Genomic DNA, 21586 nt, shown 5'->3' on the forward strand with positions numbered 1-21586 from the left:
ACGACAGAAGGCTACTTCCGGCTATGGCGCGTATGACGTCAGGGCCGAGTCGGACCGGCCTAGTCACGGAGAAGCCGAAGAGGGAGGGCTCGCGAGAGTTCAGGAAGGCCGCCCCGAGATTCCGGCGCGGCCGCGGGTTCCACCTCCCGGGGGCGGGGCGAGGGCGGAGCGGGCAAAAGGGAGCGGACGGGGCCCGGGCCGGCTGCGGTCCGTGTGGAGGCTGAGCCGGCCGCGGGCGCGACCGGAGGCAGGTGAGTACGCGGATGCGGCGCGCGGCGGCCGCGCTTGGGGGCCGCCCTCGCAGCGCCGGCCCCAACTCTGAGAGTAGGGGCAGGAGGAGATCTTATGTGTCTTTGGGTGTCCAGGGACGACTCGGCTAATGTCGGGGCTGGCAGTGTCTCCAGTGAAGCCCCAGCGACGGCCTTGGCCCGCCCTCTTGCTCCCCGAGGTGATACTAGCCCCGTGTGTCCGGAGGGTAGCCCTGAGCCCGAGGAGGAATCTTTGTGCTTCTCTGCTCTTCCACTCCTCGGCCCCCGAGCTCCCCGATCCCGGTCCCTGCCTGGGCTTCATAAACAATAACAAATGTCGCGGAACCTTTCCTGGTACCCCGGGCTCGCCCGTCCCATGCCCTCCAGCCCGTGTCACCGAGAAGAGGTATTCTAGGCATGGCTCAAATTGTGGGGGCTGCTTGTGTACCATTCCTAAAAACTGATGCGTCAGATTGCTAAACATTTCTCGGATCGACACAGTAAAGCCGCCCAGCTCCCAGAAGCACGGAGTGTTCAACACCGGTCTCAAAATCTGTCCCTACCCCTGGCACCGTAGACCCTTCTTTTAAACATCATTTGCTCCCACTCCCTTTTTTCCTCTTTACTGTCGGGGACAAACGAGTGGTTGCTTGGTATAGGAATAGGATAGGTTGTACCCGATTGAGTAGGAGACGTTTCGTCTTTAAAAAGTTATCAGGTTGACAGCAAAAGAACAAACTTTATTTTCAAAACCGGTGGCCTCCCGTTTACTGATGCGGCTTTTGCTTTGTGGCATCACTTTTCGGGTTGCAAGTTTGGAGGAAAGATATAAAAAGAAATGGGGGGAGGAGGGGCGGGAAGAGCTGGGTGCTGGAAGTGGTGGCTTGTCCAAAAACTGCGATGCCGTTCTCACTTGGTAAAATGCAGAACCAATGCTCTTGTCTGTTTCACATAACTTGTGATAAGTTCTGATAGAAGTCAACTGCTCGGAAAAGGCCTGAGTATTAGCTTTCTTACTGCTAAAGTCTGAGGAAACAACTCTTAAGTGTTTTAATTTATGCCTCCTGGTTGTAAGGTGGGAGGGAGACCTTGTCTTTTAGGGGGTGGGGATGGGATGGGGGCTTCAACTAAATTAAATTAAAGTCAGGTCTCCCTACTTTAAGGCAGGATCTATTATTAAGTCCAGTTTTTTCTTAGGGTAGATTTTTTTTGTCTCAGTCACGTGTATATAACATACTGGGAACCTCTTTGTATTTGATTGACCTTTCTTTGTATGCCTCAGGATATATAAAACAATTAAGTTTACTATACCCGGTAGCTGAGAGGTATTATATGTGAATTAGCCACTATTATGACTATTTGAGGAAGAGAAAATAGTCCAAAATATGATGTTAAATTGTGATTACATTTGTTCATTGCATAGGTTCATCAAAGCACTTTTATGTGAAAAATCTTGATCTCAAAAGTAAAAAAAAGAAAATTTGGTTTGATCTGGCTTAGCTTTGTGTTTTTCTCCTGGTTAAGATGACTGGTAACGTTTCCCATTTGGCTGGGATGTGTTTAGGATGAGAAATAAATTGGATGTAGTTTTTGTACTCCTTTGAAAGGACCTGCTATTGAGGAATGAAAAAAAAAATTAAACTTAGAAAAGCGACCTTAAATGGGTGCAATTCTTTTTTAGCCTTCTGTTTTTTTTAGTTTATTTTAAAATGAGTCAAAGAATAGAGACTAGGAATATTTGTGCAAATGAATAGGTATCCTCAGAAGTTTTTATGCTGAAAAATTTATTTCAAAAGGTAGGATACTATAAAAACAAAGGAGAATTTGTAGAAAATGGCAACAAAGCAATGCACTCAAATCAGCCATTTGTTTTCAGAAAAGTTCTCTCAAAGTAAGGGCAACGTCATTGTGTAAGCCAAGTTGGGTAATACTATAGAAAATGCTTTCCAGTGATCCGGGATAAGTTGGAGGCTTGTTTTGTGTGTGTGTGTGTGTGTGTGTATGTGTGTGTGTGTGTGTGGCATTTTTTTTTTAGGAGGAAAAAGAGAGCACATATCAAAGCCAGAGAGATTTGCATCTCAATGTAATGTTAAAATTATTTTATTTTACATAAATAGTGTAGGGTGAATCAAGCAAGCATATTGTCTTCTAGCATCCCCAGGATTACATTAAAATCAGCAGATGGGCAAGTTATGATTAGGTTAGACTTGACATATGCAGAAATTATGCTACTGTATTTTTATATTAAAAGTACCGTGGGCTTTTTTGAATGAAATAATGCAAGTAAGCTTTTAAGGCATAAGAAATTTTTAAAAAAATACATTAGTTTACAAAGATATTCTTAGTCAGCAATTTAAGTGTATTAAATGAGTCCTTCTTTCTTCCCTCTCCCTGCAAAATTTTATTTAAGTCTCAACAGAATATTTAGCAAGGTAAGACTAGTACATAAGTGCATTGGGTTACATAAAGCTCCTGTCTCCAGGTAAAAGTTTGGTAATTGACAGGGTTTGATTGTTAAGAACGTTTAGAGAGAGGGAGAAGAAAGACAGCAATGAACAATATTTGCTGTCTGGTGCACTCAGATGAGCTGTAGTCTCTATCTTCAAAGAGATGTAAGTAATCTACATTGGGAGGGAAATTTACCCAAATAACTGATACATGATGCATTTTGTGGAGAAGCCTAGGAGGGAGGGATTAAATTCTACTAGATCAGATAAGGAAGGTTTTGAGGAGGGAACAGCATTTGTGTAAATGATTTGGATGATTTAGTCATGATAATCATAATAAGTAAACACATTATATAATGCTGATTGCTGCTAAACCCTTATATGTACTAATTTACCTGGGTTTAATCCCTGTAGCAACCATATGGAGTAGGTATTTTTTATTATTTCCATTTTGCAGACAGAGTAACTGAGTTAACTAGCTAGTTAACCAGCTAACTAGAAAATCATAGAACAAGGGTTCCAAGTCAAGAATTCTGGTTTATACCTGTCCCTGTGCTTACTCACTATCCTTATTTTCTCTTCCATTCTCGATGGTCTTTCTCAGGTCTGTTTCAAAAAATTGATTTTGGCAAATGCATTTCACTGACACATAAATTTAGGACTCAATTTTCTAGAAAGACCTAGAAAGCTTCAAAATAAAGAAAACCCAGGTAAATAAGTTATTTTTGGAAAGTTAGGTAATCCATTTCAAGAAGTTACTCAAGTGTATGCAAATTAAATATAACCACTGAGTGGGACTTTTGATAAATTTGACTTATTACCTAGTAGCATACCCATAAGGATTTAGGAATGGGAAATTGTAACTATATTAACTCCTTTCCCTAATGGAATGTTTGAATCATTGTATATTGTGGCTTGTAATTTTAAAAAATCACTTGGCACTGGGTTATTTTGGATTGAATTGGGAAGTTGGAATTTAGTTAATGATTGATTGTCTCAGCCCCTTGAGTTTTTATTTCCACCAACAGCTCAATTTATTATTCCTGAATCAGGTTTTTTGTTTGTTTGTTTTGTTTTGTTTTGTTTTGTTTTTAAGATTTTACTTTTAGGTGATCTTTATACAAAATGCAGGGCTCCAACTCAACCCCGAGATAAGAATTACACGCTTTACCGACTGAGCAAGCCAGGTGCTCCATGAATCACGGTTTTGAATAGAGTGTTGTACATGTATAAAATGAGAGATGTTCGGGGCGCCTGGGTGGCTCAGTTGGTTGAGCGTCCGACTTTGGCTCAGGCCATGATCCCATAGCTCGTGGGTTCGAGCCCCACGTCAGGCTCTGTGCTGACAGCTCAGAGCCTGGAACCTGCTTCAGACTCTGTGTCTCCCTCTCTCTCTGCCCCTAACCCACTCGCATTCTGTCTCTGTCTCTCTCAAAAATAAATAAACATTAAAAGAAATTGAAAAAATAAAATAAAATGAGAGATGTTCAATCACTGATACTTTATGTTAGGGCAACTTTGAAAGCTCTTTGGGATTGTAAAATAAAAGGTGCCATACAAATGCATTGTGCCTAGTATAGGCCTACTCAAGAAATGCTTCTTTGTTGAATGAATAGTCCAAATGATTTTATTAATGAAGTTGCAAGAATAGTTCACATTTGTTATTGGTTATCTAAGTATTGGGATCACAGTAAACTCAACTGGGTTTAAAGGTTAGGATAAAAAGTATATCTTGGCAGTGGTAGGGGTACTGTCTACCAAAATGCAGACACTTCAGCTCCTTTGTCTGTGTCCTGATTGACCAAATTCCTAATAGAGTTCCAGAGGCACATTTTCTGTGATTGAGTTAGTAAGTGTTCTCTCCTTGTTTGATTTGGGTAGATTGTAGAAAACCTCCACAGTAGGATAATTCATGGTTTGGTGAGCTTAAAACCTAACAGAAGTAGCAGAACTAAAGCCAAGATTTAAAGCTCATATACTTTTATTATTACAATTAGACAAAACATATATATACACACACATATATACGTACATATATACATATATATACATAGCTTAAATTAATAGTGATGAAATATTATTTCCATTTATCACTGCCTGATTGACAACATTTTTAGGATCTTCAGCCCATAATTTCATGCAGATACTTATAAGACAACTATGCTTTGTTGCCCCCCCCCCAAAAAAAAAAAAAACAAAGTTAAAAGTTTCGCTAAGTACAGATTTGGTTTTGAAAGGTTATTTTTAGTAAAAAGGACTGTGAGTTGGTCCCTCAAAGGGAAACCAGATATACTCTCACCTCCTTGCTGGTAGAATTTTTTGGCCGTCTTTTCCCTAATAGACTAGTTTTGTCTACATTGAAAATTTACTGAGACAGGCAGCCTCCCTCTTAGATGATCTGCACAGGCCTTAGGGAAGAGGTTAGCAGTGACAGGTCATATAGTGAGCTGACCATTCACACTGACAGGCCTCGAACTTTAGCAGTTTTATGATAGTACTTGTACTATGCTTAGCTTTTAAATTGTTAAACTCCTTGCCTTCTCCTGAATTAACACTAGACCAGTTGACAACCCAAAGTGATGTTAATTCTCTGGCCACCCCATGCAGGGTTTCTTGTTTTCCTTGTCTTCTGCTGATTCTTATTGATTCCATGGGTATAGACTTTTCACATATTACAGCCAATAAGTCTGATCCCATTACACAGGCAGCATCCACTGTTTTCTTACTTTTTACAATGATTTGCTGTCTCTAAATTTGATTCCTAATTTTGAAACATTTTCACTGTTTTTGCAATTACTGAGTATGATGGAGTTAAAAATACTTAACACCTAAAATCCATCACAAATACAACTTCCCCAGACTAAAGAGCAAATAATGGAAGCCTAAATGACTGTGCACGGTTGTTAATACCATCTAATTTTGGCCAGTAGAGTTGGTGTACGTTTGCTATGGAACCTAAGTTTCATTCTGTCTAGGAAAAGTTAAAAAAATTGAAAGTTTGGAAGCAGGCTTCTGTACACATCAGTAAGCACTTTTTTATTTTTATTTATTTTTTTTAGCGGCGGGGTGGGGTCTGTCCTGCTCTCCCTCCATACAGTCACTGCTATTCTACTTTTATGACTTCGAGATTTTGGCTACAGTTCTCTAGACTCTTCAGCAATCCTGGAGACACAGTATGTAATTTGTACATTTAATATGAAAAATGCTTTGTGTAATGTATGTTTCTCAAACTTTGTCTCCCAGCAAGAATTTATAGACTGAGCTCTCTGTATATCATCTTCCCTTCTGACGTATTCTTGGCTCTTTTCTCTTCCTGAATGTCACCAATCAGTATACGGGTCTAATAATAATTTTATCAACAATTAGTCACTTATCACTTACTATGTACAAGACATAATGCTAAGTATTTTATGTAAATATTATCTCATTTAATCCCTGCAGCAACCCTATGAGTTATTATTTCTGCTTACACGTGAGGAAACTGGAGTCTATGGAGGTGAAGTGACCAGATTCATGTGGGTAGATAGTAAGTGATGGAGTTAGAAATTGATCCCTAAGTTCCAGTTTACTTTTCTCCTGTTTGCTTTATTTTATCTAATAAACTTCTCCCCTGCCGTTTAATTTACTTCCTTCTTCTAGTCCCACCTGAGTTTTCTTTCTTCCCTTCACTTCCTCCCTTTTTAAGTAGTTATTTACAGTTTTGCATGTCACACAAATTCTTTTGGGAAGAGTATACAGAAATACATCAGCTGTATTCAGATTTCCTGTAGAAGGGGACTTGCTCTTGGAGGGAGCTTATTGTAAGAATAATGCTTGTCGCACATTATATTTGTATTGTGCTTTAGAGTTTCTTAAAGCATCCCCCCCCCCACTTTTTCTTAATCCTCCTGGCAAACTTTAACTCAGGTCTTTAGATTAAAAGGTGCTGCAGGCAGTTTCCTAAGGACCGTGCACAATTGGTTGAGATGCAGTTCTTGTCCTCAGCAATTTTTTTTTTTTATTAAAAAAAAATTTTTTTTAATGTTTATTTATTTTTGAGACAGAGAGAGACAGAGCATGAACGGGGGAGGGCCAGAGAGAGGGAGACACAGAATCTGAAACAGGCTGCAGGCTCCGAGCTGTCAGCACAGAGCCTGATGCGGGGCTTGAACTCATGGACTGCGAGATCATGACCCGAGCCGAAGTTGGCTGCTCAACCGACTGAGCCACCCAGGCGCCCCTGTCCTCAGCAATTTTAATGCTGAAATACATGACATAATCAAATGTTCTGACTTCATTCAAGCAAATTAAGAGCAAATAACTATCATTACAGCACGGCATTTTCTTTTTTTTCTTTTTTTCAACGTTTTTTATTTATTTTTGGGACAGAGAGAGACAGAGCATGAACGGGGGAGGGGCAGAGAGAGAGGGAGACACAGAATCGGAAACAGGCTCCAGGCTCCGAGCCATCAGCCCACAGCCTGACGCGGGGCTCGAACTCATGGACCGCGAGATCGTGACCTGGCTGAAGTCGGACGCTTAACCGACTGCGCTACCCAGGCGCCCCAGCACGGCATTTTCTTAAAGGGTATTAAGGTTTTGAGATTTGAGCTTCCTTTTTGGTCAAAACTGAGAAGTTGGAATTTTAGTTCTGCATTTTAAATCATGAAATGTTAAACGTCCTCCATTCTTGTGATTCAGGTGAAGGATGGTCAAATTTCTGCCTACCTCATGCTGCATATAGTGGTTGCATTTGACTAAAATAATCTTCGTGAAGGAATGGGGTAGAGGGAGTACAGACAAAATTTCAATGGAGATCCTAACCAGGGCTTGAGGAGGTGTCTTATAGTGTCACTATTGTAGGAAATTGTATGTAAACTTTAAAGAATGGATAAGCTACATATACTCAACTTCTTTGGAAGATCAGAGAACTTATTCAATGATCCATCTTTGAAATTTTATCTTGTGCCAGTATCTCATTTTATTAAATTTGATTTGGACTAAAGTGTGGATTTTTTTCCTTAGTGAAGCATCTGCCCATTGAGTTGGCCCCAGTGTGGACACACCGCATCACGTTTGCCCTTCATAGTTTTTTTTTTTTTTTTTTTTGTATTTGTCAGCAGAGGCTGGTGGCCTGGTTTATAGTACTAGGGAATTGCCTTTTGTTGTGTTTTTACAAGAGATACATTTCATTTGGACACATCTTTCAAATCTGGTTGAGGATATTTTCCATATGTCCACTATTATCTAGCCAAACAGAATAGACTTTTTCTATTTTTGTGGCTAGAGTGGAAAAATGTCAGTCCTGCATTGCATATATTTGACCCACTGATGTTCTTAATATTGGCAAATCCTAAAGGAATCGCAGACTCATAATGTTTTAGTGAGGTTAATCATCATAATTCAACATTTATCAGCTATTTGCAGGGCCCTGTGTTAGGTACCATGGCGAAATAGAGACGAGTAAAATGTGTTGCACTTCCACTTAGAAAGGTTCAATCCAGTAAGAGACATAATGTGTGGGTACAAATAACTGTAATTCAAACAGAAAGTGATAAGTGAGTGACAGGGCACTGTGGGAGCAGAGGAAGGAGGGATGGCTTCTGGCTGCAGAGATTAGGAAGTCTTCCTGTGTAAAGTGAAATACGAATTGGCTATTTAAGAGTGAAGGACAGGCCAGGTAGAGGGATTAGCGTGAGTTGGATATATCTCTATAACAGCTGATAAATTGTATGTTAATTATTTACTTCTCTCTCTGCCTTGTTGGATTTGAGCCCATGGAGCTTAGAGAACAGGTGTTTTTCAGCTTTTTATTCTCTGCATCATCAACTGCTCAACCTGGTACATTTAATTAAAGCCACACTTTAGTAACATTATAGTGGCAATAGTGTATTTGGAATGGATTCAAGGGAAGAGGGACCAGAAATGAGGGACCAATGATGAGATTAACCTATTTTTATTAATTTAATGTTTTTTGATTTGAGTGTAGTTGACGCACAGTGAGTGTCACATTAGTTTCAGGTGTACGACAGTGATTCAAGTTCCCTATGTGTTATGCTTGCCGCAAGTGTAGCTACCATCTGTCACCATACGATGCTATTACGGTGTCTCTATTCCCCATGCTGTGTGTTTCATCCTCATGACTTATTCATTCCATAACTGGAAGCCTGTACCTTCTACTCCTCTTTACCCGTTTTGCCCAACTCCCTCCCCCTCTCTGGCAACCATCAGTTTCTTCTCTGTATTTATAAGCCCGATTCTGCTTTTTGTTTATTCATTTGTTTTGTTTTTTAGACTCCACATGTGAATGAAATTTTATAGTATTTCTCTTCCTAAATCTGACCTATTTCACTTAGCATAATGCCCTCTAGGTACATCCATGTCACAAATGGCCTGATCTCATCCTTTTTTATGGCTGAGTAATATTCCATTGTATAAATATATGACATCTTCATTATCCATTCATCTGTTGATGGATACTTAGGTTGCTTCCATTTCTTGGCTATCATAAATAGTACTGAAATGAATGTAGGCATGCATATGTATTTTTTTAATTTGTGTTTTTGTTTTGAAGAGACTAATCTAGGAGATAGATGGTAAAGTCCTTTTTTTTTTAAAGTTTATTTATTTATTTTGAGAGAGAGAGACAGCATGAGCAGGGGAGGGGCAGAGAGAGAGGGAGAGAGAGAATTCCAAGCAGACTCTGAGCTGTCAGCACAGAGCCTGACACAGGGCTCAATCCCATGAACTGTGAGATCCTGACCTGAGCTTAAATCAAGAGTTGGACACTTAACCGACTGAGTCACCCAGGTGCCCCAGAGATAGATAATGAAGTTCTAAACGAGGTGGGTTTGGAAAAGGGAGAATTGGATGGATGGGTGTTGCCCCTCCAACTTGAGACCTAGGGAGTTCTTTTGCTGTGAATTACCTGTGGGGGTACATGTCATGTCATGTACCAGGAGATACAGTAATAGAAAGACATGGTGCTCCCTCAGACAGCAGGCAGGCAGCTAGAGAGCCACACTCCCAGGTATAGAAATAATTGCAATAGCACATAGCTGCTGTGATGAGGGAGCAGTAGGAGGAGCATCTAAGGGAAAGGAGCACCTATTTGGGAGAATCAAAGCAACCTTCCAGGGAGGTGGTAATGTGTGAGCTTAAACTCGAAGGCTGAGTAGGAGTTTTTCAGGCCAGCAAGCAGCAGGAGGACATGATAGCATAGAGATCTAAGAGACTGTTTAGAGAGCCACAAAAACCTGGGTTATTTTAGTGTTGGGACGTGAAGATGGATAGGATAAATGGACTTGTCTTAATAAAATAGCTTTTTATTTGCCATGTTTTTTTTTTTTTTAATATTTATTTTGCTCAGCCCCTGCACACTGAGCTTTTGTAAGGAAGTATTTCTGTTGCCTCTTAAGCCTAGTGGAAGGCATCTGTCTGCTCTGCTTCCCATTCCTAGCCTGCAGGTATACTGGCGGTGCTAAATTGGTGATAAATTTTCTCTCTCCTTCCATTTTGTGAAATTAAACAGAAACAATTGCTAACAATAGCCAGAGAGATAAAGGGAGGAAGCCGTGCACTGAAGACCTTTTCTCTGATGAATGCCTAGAGCCACTGGGGGTGTCATATAAAGAAAACTGCAGCATCAAAGGGTAGCTTCAAGAGTACTGGACTCAAGGGAGCAGATTGTGGTAGGAACCTAATTATTTACCTTTCCCATAAAGTTTTATGGAACCCGTGAAATTTTCCCAGAACTGTAATACCTAGTGCTAAAGTCCTTTTGTTCTGGTTTTAGACTTGATTTTTTTTTTTTTCCATGTTGTCTACTCTGACCCTTACTATATTTTAGTAACTTAGCATGACTCTAAACTTCAACTGGTATGAAACATGGAGTCTAGTGTGCCCCTCTCCCACCTTTTCTGGTCATTCAGAAACCTGCCCCTGCAAATCACGATTCCGAACTATGCAAACATAGTCTGTATCAGACAGCAGGAGTTAGGAAGCACTCCAGGTTTCTTTTTTACATGTTTATTTCCTACAGCCATTTATTCTTTCTGTCCTGTGGATTGGTCACTAAAACAGAATATAGAAGTTGTTTTAGAAGGACAACCAAAAAGTTCATTAGAATTATATCCATTGTGGGCCACTTGGGTGGCTCAGTTGGTTAAGCGTCTAACTTTGGCTCAGGTCATGATCTCACGGTTCATGAGTTCGAGCCCCGCATTGGCCTCTCTGCTGTCAGCACTGAGCCCACTTTGGATTCTCTGTCCCTCCCTCTCTCTGCCCCTCCCCTGCTTGTGTGCGCTCTCTCTCTCTCTCTCTCTCTCTCTCTCACACACACACACACACACACACACACACAAAATAAATAAACTTAAAAAAAAAAAAGAATTATATCCATTGTATTTCTAGGTCGGGGCTTAGCAGCTGTGTTAGCGTTAGTGCCATTGGTGGTAATAAAAGTTTATGGGCACTACCAAGAGGAAATTAAGGACAAGAACAGGAAAAGAAAAAGAAGGGTTACAGAGTGTTGGGGGAGGCATAGGATAGGGGGTGGAGAAAAGGTGCCTATGGTTAAAGGGTCAAATACCTGTAACAGCAGTTACTAAGGTGCCACTTAGTGGGACAGGTGCCATATTGTAAGATTAAGTTGAACTGCAAGTAGTCATGTTTGCAAATACACCGCGTGTATTGTTATGACAAAAATGACAGTTTGTTTTCATCAAATATTTCTGGATTTTCAAAATGTGTGTATATACCTGTGCCTCTGTTTTTAGAATTGAATGGAAAGGGTAACAGAAACCAGCAGATTTTAAATATTAGTGAATGTTACAGGTACTTTTCTGAAATGTAGTATAGCTTTTAAGATTTAAATCCACAGATTACGGCTAGCCCTAGTCAGGCAGAGGTGGCAGGAAGGGAAGAGTAAGCAAGAATGTGGTTGGGTAAAACTGCATTTTCATACTACTCATATAACAGGTCCCACAGAAGGAAAAATAGGGTAAGAACCTATTTTCTAGAGCCTGTAGTCTCCTCTACAGGTAAACCAAGTATGCTTTGCTTTCAGAAAACAAGAGGCTTTAATTCTTCAAAACATTTCCCTACCATTGGCTAACAAAGTCAAAGAATAAAATTGGGTATAATTTTAGTTTTTCTGTAATGTGACAAAAAGTTATTTCTCGGACTGTGAGGAATACTGGATGGAGTTGAAAGTCTTTGACTCATTTTTCAGAGCTGAAAGATGCTGTATAGGTCATCTAGTTGGGTTCTTAACTGTACGTGTTCCCTCTAATCTCTGGGAAGTGGATGGTTAGTGTTTGTCCACATATTTTAGTTCCTTGCTAAAGGCAGAACACCTAAATTTCATTCCCTTCAGTGACTGGTGTTCTCCAGCCTTCTGTCCCCCGTTCTTTTCTTCTCCTTCCACATGCTGTGGGATCTGGATGATCTCACATACTCTGATATCTTCAGTGACCACTCTGTGATGATAGCTTCCAAATCTGTACATCTTGTTCAGACTTCTTCTGAGCTCGGGACTCCACTGTCCATCTCTTTCTAGAATATTTAATATTTAAGGTGTAGACTTTTCCAGCTCTATAAATCCCAATTGTTTGTGTGTGTCCAGAAATAATGAGGATTAGGGAAATTTACTTACATTTAGCAAGTGACCAGGAGACTGATATAAACACAAGAATGGCAACTAAATTAACCTATTAAGATAACTGAGTAGAATGGAAGCTTGCATCATTTGGTCATCATTCTGTCACCCACAAGGACAGTCTTCATGGGAAGCATCACTAAGCCATGAGAGCCTAATGGAGCCTCTTTTTTTTTTTATAAGGATGCCCCTGCCCAGCGCTGATCTGATTGTGGGCGGTGCATTTCAGCCTCCAACAGTGAGATGGAAAGGCAGGCAAAATATTGCAAGTCAAACTCCTGCTTTTTCTCCCCCAGATTAATGTAACAGTGTTCTGCTAACACAGTTTCTTTCGCCAGAAGTAAACAAAATTGACAAGGTTTCAGCTTTCCTAATTCACATTCTAATCCTGCCTCCTAGAAACTATACCCTGTTTGCTTTTGATTGGACTTGTGTTTCTAAATATTTTCAGTCACACATTTTCTTGGAATTACTTATGTTGATAGCTAAATTCTACCACTCTATTTGATTCGTGCTGATATTACTCCCAGAGGGATGATTTAATTTTCAAATTCTGTGGGCATTTGCTTTGTCCCTGTGTGCTGACTATAAGGCATTGATTGCCGAGTCTTGAAAACTTCTCCAGGTATGAGCTGACCAATACAGGGTACAGTATGATTTTCACCTTCCTTGTTCCTGACCTTTTATGTCCATTAGCTCAGCCTGAGATTGAGACTGCATACATTTTGGGGTGGCCATTTCACATTTTTTAATTGATGTCAAGCTTTGTTCAACAAATATTTTTAGTTCTTTATGCCTATGAGAGTTTGTCACAATTTATGCATAGCATTAGATTTTTTTTTAAATCCAAATATAATTCTTTACCTTTTCTCCATTAAATTTCCTTTGTTAAAGTTAACCTTCTACTAAAAATGTTTTGGGTTCTGAATCTGCTGTCCCCTTTTTGACTATTGTCTCCAGAATCCAGTTTGGGATAAGGATTTTGAGAAGGATACATTTGATAAGGATAGGACTTTATCGAGTTAATATATCCAGATAATATAATTGGCTAAGCTCAGCGAGTCTTGCAGAACTTATCTATGAGCACTCCGAATTTTGTTGCTTAATTGGTTGTAGACATTCAGCCCATTTGTCTTCATCTTTCTCCCTTCCTCCCTCCCCCTAAAAAGAACTGGAGAGTGGGGCTTGTTCAGTCCTTTCTGAAGTCACAGAGATGATTTGTCCTGTGGATTTGCCAGCAAAAGAAATAAAGTTGATTGGGAAGACTTGTTCCTCCTGATTCCATGCTGAGTTTAGTGATCACCCATCTTTGTTCAAAAGCCATCTGCCTTATTATCTGTTCTAGAATTTTCCTCAGGATGGATGATAAGCACAACAGTTAGTGTTTTGTAATGTTTTGTAACATCTGTGTTCTTTTGTAATGTTCATGTTCTTTCCTCATTTTGAAAGATTGGGCAGCTTCAGCACAGCTCTCTGGTCTTCATTTGTTCATCAGAGTACTTAGAGCACTTGGCCGCGTTCATCCATGGGTCCATGATTCGCAAACTGATCAGCTGGCCAAGTCAGAAGATTTGCAGGGCATGCGGGTGGCTCTCTGATGGCCTTCTGTGTCCTGGGCTTTAGCTCCCTCCTTGGGCATCTACTTTTGGCCTTTGTTCCCCACCCCACTGTGAAGAGAGGCAGAGCCTGAGTGGTGGCTGATGGGTGTGCATCTATCTGACTGGGAGTTCTCTATAACACAGGGGTTGTGCTTCCCCAGCAAGGATGTCATAAAATAGAAATATGTAAACTGTAAAGTGCTGTGCAAGTGTAATATTTTAAAAGAGCAAAACAGAAGTGGTTTTTCTTTTCTTTTTTTTTTCCTGTTATATATAGTTAACTACACCATTTACCTTAACAAACTTACCCAGCCCTATTGCACATTTTCCCTTCTAGACAGAAATTCAGAAGCCCCTTTTGTAGCCCTTTAATGGTTTTCTTAAGTTCACTCATTGTGGACATTTGACTTCCTGATACCATCTTTGCGTTTCTTTCATAGGCATCCATGTTGTGTATGTCTCTTCTTCGTGTCTTCGAAAACTAAGTTCATTGGAGAGCTCTTTGTGCAACCAGTGTTTCCAGAATCTGCCCTCTTTCTCTGTCGTTCATACCCTTTCCAGTCTACAAACCAGAGCTCTATTTTCTTCTACGAAATCATTTCAAGTTTTACTTTTTTCCTACACAACTAGGATGAATAGGGGCAATATTGTTTGGTTACACCTTTCTCCCCCATGTTTTCCTGACTCATTCTCTTTCTTTAATTCATTCTCTCTCTCTCACCCTTCTTTCTTGGCTACTTTTAGTGATGTAACTTTAGGAATTTTTACTCTAAAACCTAGGAGTTTCAACCTGGTACTTTATCACGTCCTGAATAGATCTAGAACATTTTCCTTATTCTTTTAAATTCATTTTGAATTTATAATTTAAATAGAGCTTAAAATGGATACTGTCTCTGGGGGAATAATCATGATTTCTGCTTCCTTTGTGTTTTCCTCACAACACCTAATAAAACACAGATATTTCACATAGGCATTCAGTGTAACGGGACCCAATGAGTGTGGGTTCTTATACGTGTAATTCAGGAGTAATCCAAAGTCCTTATGGCGTCTGCAAGTCCTGTGTGTTGCACCACCTCTTACCTCTCTGAACATTTTTTCTTACCACTGCTGCTCACTCGCTCTGTTCTTGCCATGCTAATCTCCTTGCTGTTTCTTACAGACACACTCCTGCCTCAGGGCCTTTGCATTGACTGTTCCCTGTGTGGTACCCTCTTCCCCCACGTTTTGAAATCACTTTTTTCCCACCTCATTCAAACTTCTTTCTCTGCGGAACCTTTCCTGATGACCTTATTTAAAATTTTAATGCCTCTCTCAACTCCTGCACTTTCTATCCCCTCCCCAACTAGAATGTAAGCTCCATAAAGGCAGGGATTTTATGTTACCTGTGTCCCTCCTGCCAAGAACAGCACCTGGCCCATGGTGGATACTCAGTAAATATTACTCAAAGCTGGTTTAACTAGAGTTGTGTTCTTGAGAGCTTCCTGAAACATATTATGCATCTTCCCTTTAGAGTCTCAGACAAGAGTTACTTTTCTGGGAACTGTCTGTAACTTGCGTCCTCTAATGTCCCACATTCCCATTCCCAGTCATCATCACAAACTTCAAAATTGCTGTCAGATTTCCCAGTACTTCCATTTAATCAGCTAATTACTTGCCATGGTCACATTCATATCCAGAAGGTTTCTTTCCTTACTTGAGAGATGGGAGACTTAGCCAGGCATTTATCAGATGCCGTGATTTTTAGCTGTCGAAGAATTCTAGCAGATGTCTCAAAAGTTGCAGTCCCCATTAAAACTCAGTTTACTTCTGTGTCAGCTTTAGTCTCTAGAATATTCCAAATCAGCAATTCTTTATGTTCTACCTTTCCACCATTGCTCTAGTTCAGTTCAGAGTCCTATCACATCAGACTCAGTGATCCTTAACCGTATCATATATACTTATTTGTGAAATTTCAGTTTTCTTGGGGCGCCTAGGTAGCTCAGTTGGTTAAGCATTCGACTTTGGTTTAGGTCATGATCTCGCAGTTCATGAGTTTGAGCCCCGTGTTGGGCTCTGTGCTGACAGCTTAGAGCCTGGAGCCTGTTTTGGGTTCTGTGTCTCCCTCTCTCTCTCCCTGTCCTTCCCCGGCTGGTGCTCTGTCTCTCTCTATCTCAAAAATAAATAAACATTAAAGGAATTTTTAAAACGTCAGTTCTCTTTCTTTAATACCCATATTTGGGGTATGTGTTTGCAGGGACCTGACACCACATTGTTGTTAACACCCTTCCTGTTTGTTTTTTTGCAACAAATAATTTGCTAGACTTTTCTCATTATTGTCATTTTTTTTTTTTCAGAGCATAACCAGCTTCTTTCTTAGTTACAAGAATATCTGAAGTTTTTCTACCTTTTCTTCAATGTTAAGCTTAAGTCACTTGATCAGTGAATCAAAATTACATAGTGACTTCTGGGAATATATCCAAAGGAGAAAGAACACGAACTCAAAGTTGTCTGCACCCCCATGTTCATAGCAGCATTATTTACAGTAGTCAAGACAGGGAAACAACCAAAGCACCCACTGTTGGATGAATGGATAGAGAAATTGTGTATGTGTATATGTATATACACACACACGCTGGAATATTCAGCCATTTTAAAAAATGAGGAAATCCTACCATTTACAACAATATAGATGGACCTGAATATTGTTATGCTAAATGAAATAAGCTAGAGAAAGACAAATATATGTGATCTCACTTATATATGGAATCTACAACAAAACAAAACAGACTAATAGAAAAAGCGTTCAGACTTGTGCTTACCGGAGTCGAGGGGAGCAGGGAGGACAGGGGAAAGCTGGTCAAAGGTACAAACTTCCGGTCACAAGCTAAGCAGGTACTAGGGATGGAATGAACGTCCACCATGACAACCACAGCTAACACTGCCGTATGCTATGTAGGAACCTTGCTGAAGAGTGAGTCCTAAGAGTTCTCATCACAAGGAGAAAAACGTTTTCTTCTTTTGCTTTTTCTATTTATCGTATCTGTAGGAGATGATGAATGCTAACACAACCGGTAACAGTGATCATTTCACAACATATGTAAGTCACTCCATCACGCTGTATACCTCAAACTTACAGTCATGTATGTCAATGATATCTCAATAAAATAGGGGGGAAAATCACCTAGTGATTAGAAAAAGCTTTGCATCTATCTAACACTTAGCTGTGTGGCCTGGAACGAATGAAATTACTTCAGTCTTCTAGACTTAATTTCGTATCTGTAAAATGGGGAGGATGGGAGCTACGGTAAAGTAATGCCTGCTTCATAATGTATTTATCCTCTTCTCAGAATAAAGTGACATGAAGATGATGATAAGCTTTTATGTCGGGTTTGCTATTTGACAGACATGGTTTTAAGAGCCTGCATGTATTTTTTATTAATTTTTTTAATGTTCATTTTTCAGAGAGAGAGAGTGAGTGTGAGTGGGGGAAGGGCAGAGAGAGAGCGAGAGAGGGAGACACAGAATCTGAAGCAGGCCCCAGGCTCCGAGCTGTCAGCACAGAGACCGATGTGGGGCTCCAACTGGGAGATGATGTCAGATGGTTAACTGAGCCGATGTCAGACAGTTAACTGACTGAGCCACCAAGGCGCCCCAAGAGCCTGCATATATTAACATATGGTGTATATGACCTTCAGTGTGTTTAGCATGTGCTCAGAAGCAGTCAGTAAATGCTAGCTTTTCTTAGCGACAGCAGCAGCAATTCTCTGTGTAAAACATTCATTTTTCAATTTTTGCAAGGTCTGCCTCCTCATCAGCCAAGAGTCTGTTACAGATGCCTGTATGCTAGGGTATGAAGCAGACATCCAAGTACCATTGTACCATTCTTTAACACTGTACAGTTGCTAAAAGAAACCACAAGAAGCCTCAAAGTAATCCCTTCAAAAAACTTACATTTTGGGGTAAGATCCAGACAAAAATAATGCCTTAGTTGAGAACCCAGTCGTTACACTTTGAAATAGATACAAGTTATTTCTTTAAACTTAAAGTAAAATGTCAAATTTTGTGAATAGAAATTTTGTTGAAAACTGGTTTTTAACACTTATATTTGGTGGATTCCATATACATTTTAATTGAGTTAGCACAAAATGAGTAAGTTAAAATACCTCTCTACAAAGAAGAAAGCATTAGAGATTATGCTAGATGTTGACAGGTTAAGTATTCTGAAACATTACCTTTTCTGCAGAAGAAACCTCATGTTATGAAGTCATTGAATAGTTAGGTTCTGAAGTAGCTCTTAAATTTTACGGTGATACAGGTATGTGTATTTAAAGTAGACTCAATAAGGGGCGCCTGGGTGGCTCAGTCGGTTAAACGTCTGACCTCGGCTCAGGTCATGATCTCGCTGTTCCTGAGTTCGAGCCCCACATCAGGCTCTGTGCTGACTGCTCAGAGCCTGGCGCCTGCTTCATATTCTATGTCTTCCTCTCTCTCTGCCCTTCCCCCACTCATGCTCTGTCTCTCAACAATAAATAAACATTAAAAAACAATTTTAAAGTAGACTCAGTAAGACAAAATATTTGTTGTATCTGAAGTCTATCTGAAAGTCCATTTCACCCTGCATTTAGGAAAGTTCAGATAATAAAAGATGATGTAGAAAGCCCTTTCAAGACTCTAAAGAACTTCATAGATATGGGCACTACAACTATGCACATGAAAATATTTGTCAGCTGGCAGTTACCATCTCTTAACCAATAGCAGCATAACACCTGAGATTTGGTGACTTATGTAATATCATTTTATGAATAAGCAGGACCCTGATTAGGTTTTTTGTTTCATTATGCATTTCTCTTTGATAGTCCCTCCAGTCAAGGCACTCTTTCAAAAGACCTTGTACCTGTTCTCGTGGAGATTGGAAGGTGTTTGATCCTCATTACTGTCCCCTTGAAAGAGACTTCAAGAACCCCAATGATCATTCCCTAGAACTCTCTTTGTCCCAGTTATGGCACAGTGTTATACCTAATGGGCCTCCATATGTGGGCCTCCCCATGTGCTAAAATAGTCTCCTGTTGTATCCCTTAGAATGGTCCTTGACCTGCCCAGAGTGCTACAATGTATATAGCAATGTATGCAGTGTAGGTAGCAATGTATGTAACCTGTAGTTAAAGAGAAACTGGGGGTCGAGGTGGTTACTTCACTCAACAAATATTAGCACTTTTGTTGTGCTGTGTATCGTGCTAAATACTGTGGGGGACAGAATAAGGTATGGTCCTTGTCCTCAAGGAATATGGAATTTAATAGATGACTAACATACATGACAGTAAATCTGCTTATACAGGAGTGGAATTAAGTGCCTAATTGTGAGATTTGTAATAAATGCTAGACAAGTTCTGAAAAATGAAATGTAAATGAAGTTGGAGGAATCAAGAACAGCTTCGTAGAAGAGGAAAAATTCATGAGGCTCTTTAAATACAAATAGAGGGAAAAGGTAGGACTATTTTTAAGTCCAGATATTCCAAGTTTGGTGGTAAGGTTGATTATGGTATGTCTGTTGGTTGATGAAGGAGGAGACTGGCGAATAATGGAAAAAAACTTACGTAGTCGGGGTCGAGCCAAATTATGGGGTTTAATAAAAGCCAGGCAAAGGGGTTTAGATTGGAGTGGTAGAAAGGAGAAGGCTTCAAAAGTTTTTGAGCCAAGGAATGACATCATCCAGGAATGATGTGATTTAGAGATGTCAGAGAATGGCAGCAGGAAGACCCCGCCCAAAGCTGATGCAGTTCTGTCACTAACAGTATGATGGGGCCTGGACTGATAAGGTGATGGAAATGAGAATGAAGAGTAAGGTGGAGTGGGAGAGAGGTTTGGACAGAGTTTGTTAATGAACCTGAAATGGGAAAGGGAGTGTTGAATTAAGGCTGCTTTCCAAGCTTTCCGATTGGGAGAAGGGTTGGTGCCATGGACAGAAATAGGGCTGCTAGAAGATTAGCTATGGGGGAAAAGTATGCATTTACTTTTGGATGTAATTATATATGAGTTATGTGTAAGGTGTTTAGGTTGAAATGTTCAGCAGACAGCCAGAAATACGAGACAGCGGGTTGGATGAAAAGATAGGGTGTGTTAATCATCCATGGAGAGTATTGCTTAAAGGAAGGGGAAAGGATGAGCTCTCTCTGAGAATTCAAAGACATTTGAGGTTCAAGGACTGGCTTTCATAGATAGCTTCTGATAGATAAATCTGAAGAGACCCTGGTATTCGTGTTGATTGAAATTACTTTAAAAAGTAATTTTTCTTTTGGTGATAAAAGGCATGTCGAGTTATTTAGGAAATTAGAAAATTCAAAAAGGTCTAGAGGAAAAAAAGATGACCATTAACAGTACTTTGGTTGGTTTTCTTTCTGGTCTTTTTCTTATGTATATAAAGGAATAGGAAATATATACAAATGTATGTATATCTGTGATACATATACATATATATGATTGTGTACTGTTATATGCTTTTGTAGCTTGCTTTTTTCATTTAACATTGCATTATGGTAATTTCCCCGTGTCATGAATGGCTGCTTAAAAATCCTATTCTAGGGGCCCCTGGGTGGCTATTGGTTAGGTGTCTGACTCTTGATTTCAGCTCAGGTCATGATCTTGCAGTTCGTGAGCTTGAGCCCCAAGGGGGGCTCTGTGCTGTCAGTGTGGAGCCTGCTTAGAAATCTCTTTCCCTCTCTCTCTGCCACTCCTCTGCCCTCTCTCTCTCTCTCTCTCCTTCTCAAAATAAATAATAAATACACTTAAAAAATACTCTTCTTAAAGAACTACATTTTTTCATCATTTGGATTTACCATTATTTAATCACAATTCTATTGTTGAACATTTAGATTGTTTCCAAAATTTTTTGGTTTTTTTTTTTTTTTTTAAATTTTTTTTTTTTTCAACGTTTATTTATTTTTGGGACAGAGAGAGACAGAGCATGAACGGGGGAGGGGCAGAGAGAGGGAGACACAGAATGGGAAACAGGCTCCAGGCTCCGAGCCATCAGCCCAGAGCCTGACGCGGGGCTCGAACCCACGGATCGCGAGATCGTGACCTGGCTGAAGTCGGACGCCCAACCGACTGCGCCACCCAGGCGCCCCTAAAATTTTTTGGTTTTATTAATAATAACACAGTAAACTTCTGTGAAATACGTACTCGAGCTTTTACTTAGACATGAGCTCTCTGAAAGTTGAGACCTCTGTATCCCTGGCACGTAGGAGACTGCCTGGACACAGTAGTTGCTTAATTTTTTTTTTAACGTTTTATTCATTTTTGAGACAGGGAGAGACAGAGCATGAACAGGGGAGGGTCAGAGAGAGGGAGACACAGAATCCAAAACAGGCTCCAGGCTCTGAGCTGTCAGCACAGAGCCTGACGCGGGGCTCGAAGTCACGGACCGCGAGATTGTGACCTGAGCCGAAGTCGGCCGCTTAACCGACTGAGCCACCCAGGTGCCCCAGTAGTTGCTTAATTTTAAAAGTTGTTATTGACAGAATGAAAGAAGACTATTAAATACTCATTTCCTCTTAATTCTAATTCCACGTATACTCAGGAACTGTCCATATAAGTCTGGATGTAATGAGAGTATTGGCCATGTATGGCCATAAACAGGAATTTTTACTTCTGTCACAGTTATATTTGTCATTCTACATT

At 40.2% G+C, this 21586-nt stretch overlaps 1 protein-coding gene across 2 annotated transcripts in view; it reads left to right on the plus strand.

The window, feature by feature from the left end:
* Positions 1–181: 181 nt before the first annotated feature.
* The window catches only part of STK38L (serine/threonine kinase 38 like), an 83434-nt gene continuing 62029 nt past the window's right edge, over positions 182–21586 (plus strand). The window contains exon 1 of one of the 2 annotated variants that reach the window (XM_047066200.1): positions 182–251. Coding sequence is in view for 1 of the 2 variants with exons in the window: in XM_047066199.1 (XP_046922155.1) it covers position 5868 (1 nt within the window). In the remaining variant the exon portion in view is untranslated. Of the gene's footprint in view, positions 252–5770; positions 5869–21586 lie in introns of those variants that run through there. The other variant, XM_047066199.1, reaches the window with a different exon arrangement.

The sequence above is a fragment of the Lynx rufus genome, unplaced genomic scaffold (genome assembly GCF_022079265.1).
Source record: "Lynx rufus isolate CCGP_SWC_20201006 ecotype Redwood Valley unplaced genomic scaffold, mLynRuf1.p SCAF_7, whole genome shotgun sequence".
Classification (NCBI taxonomy): Eukaryota; Metazoa; Chordata; class Mammalia; order Carnivora; family Felidae; genus Lynx; species Lynx rufus.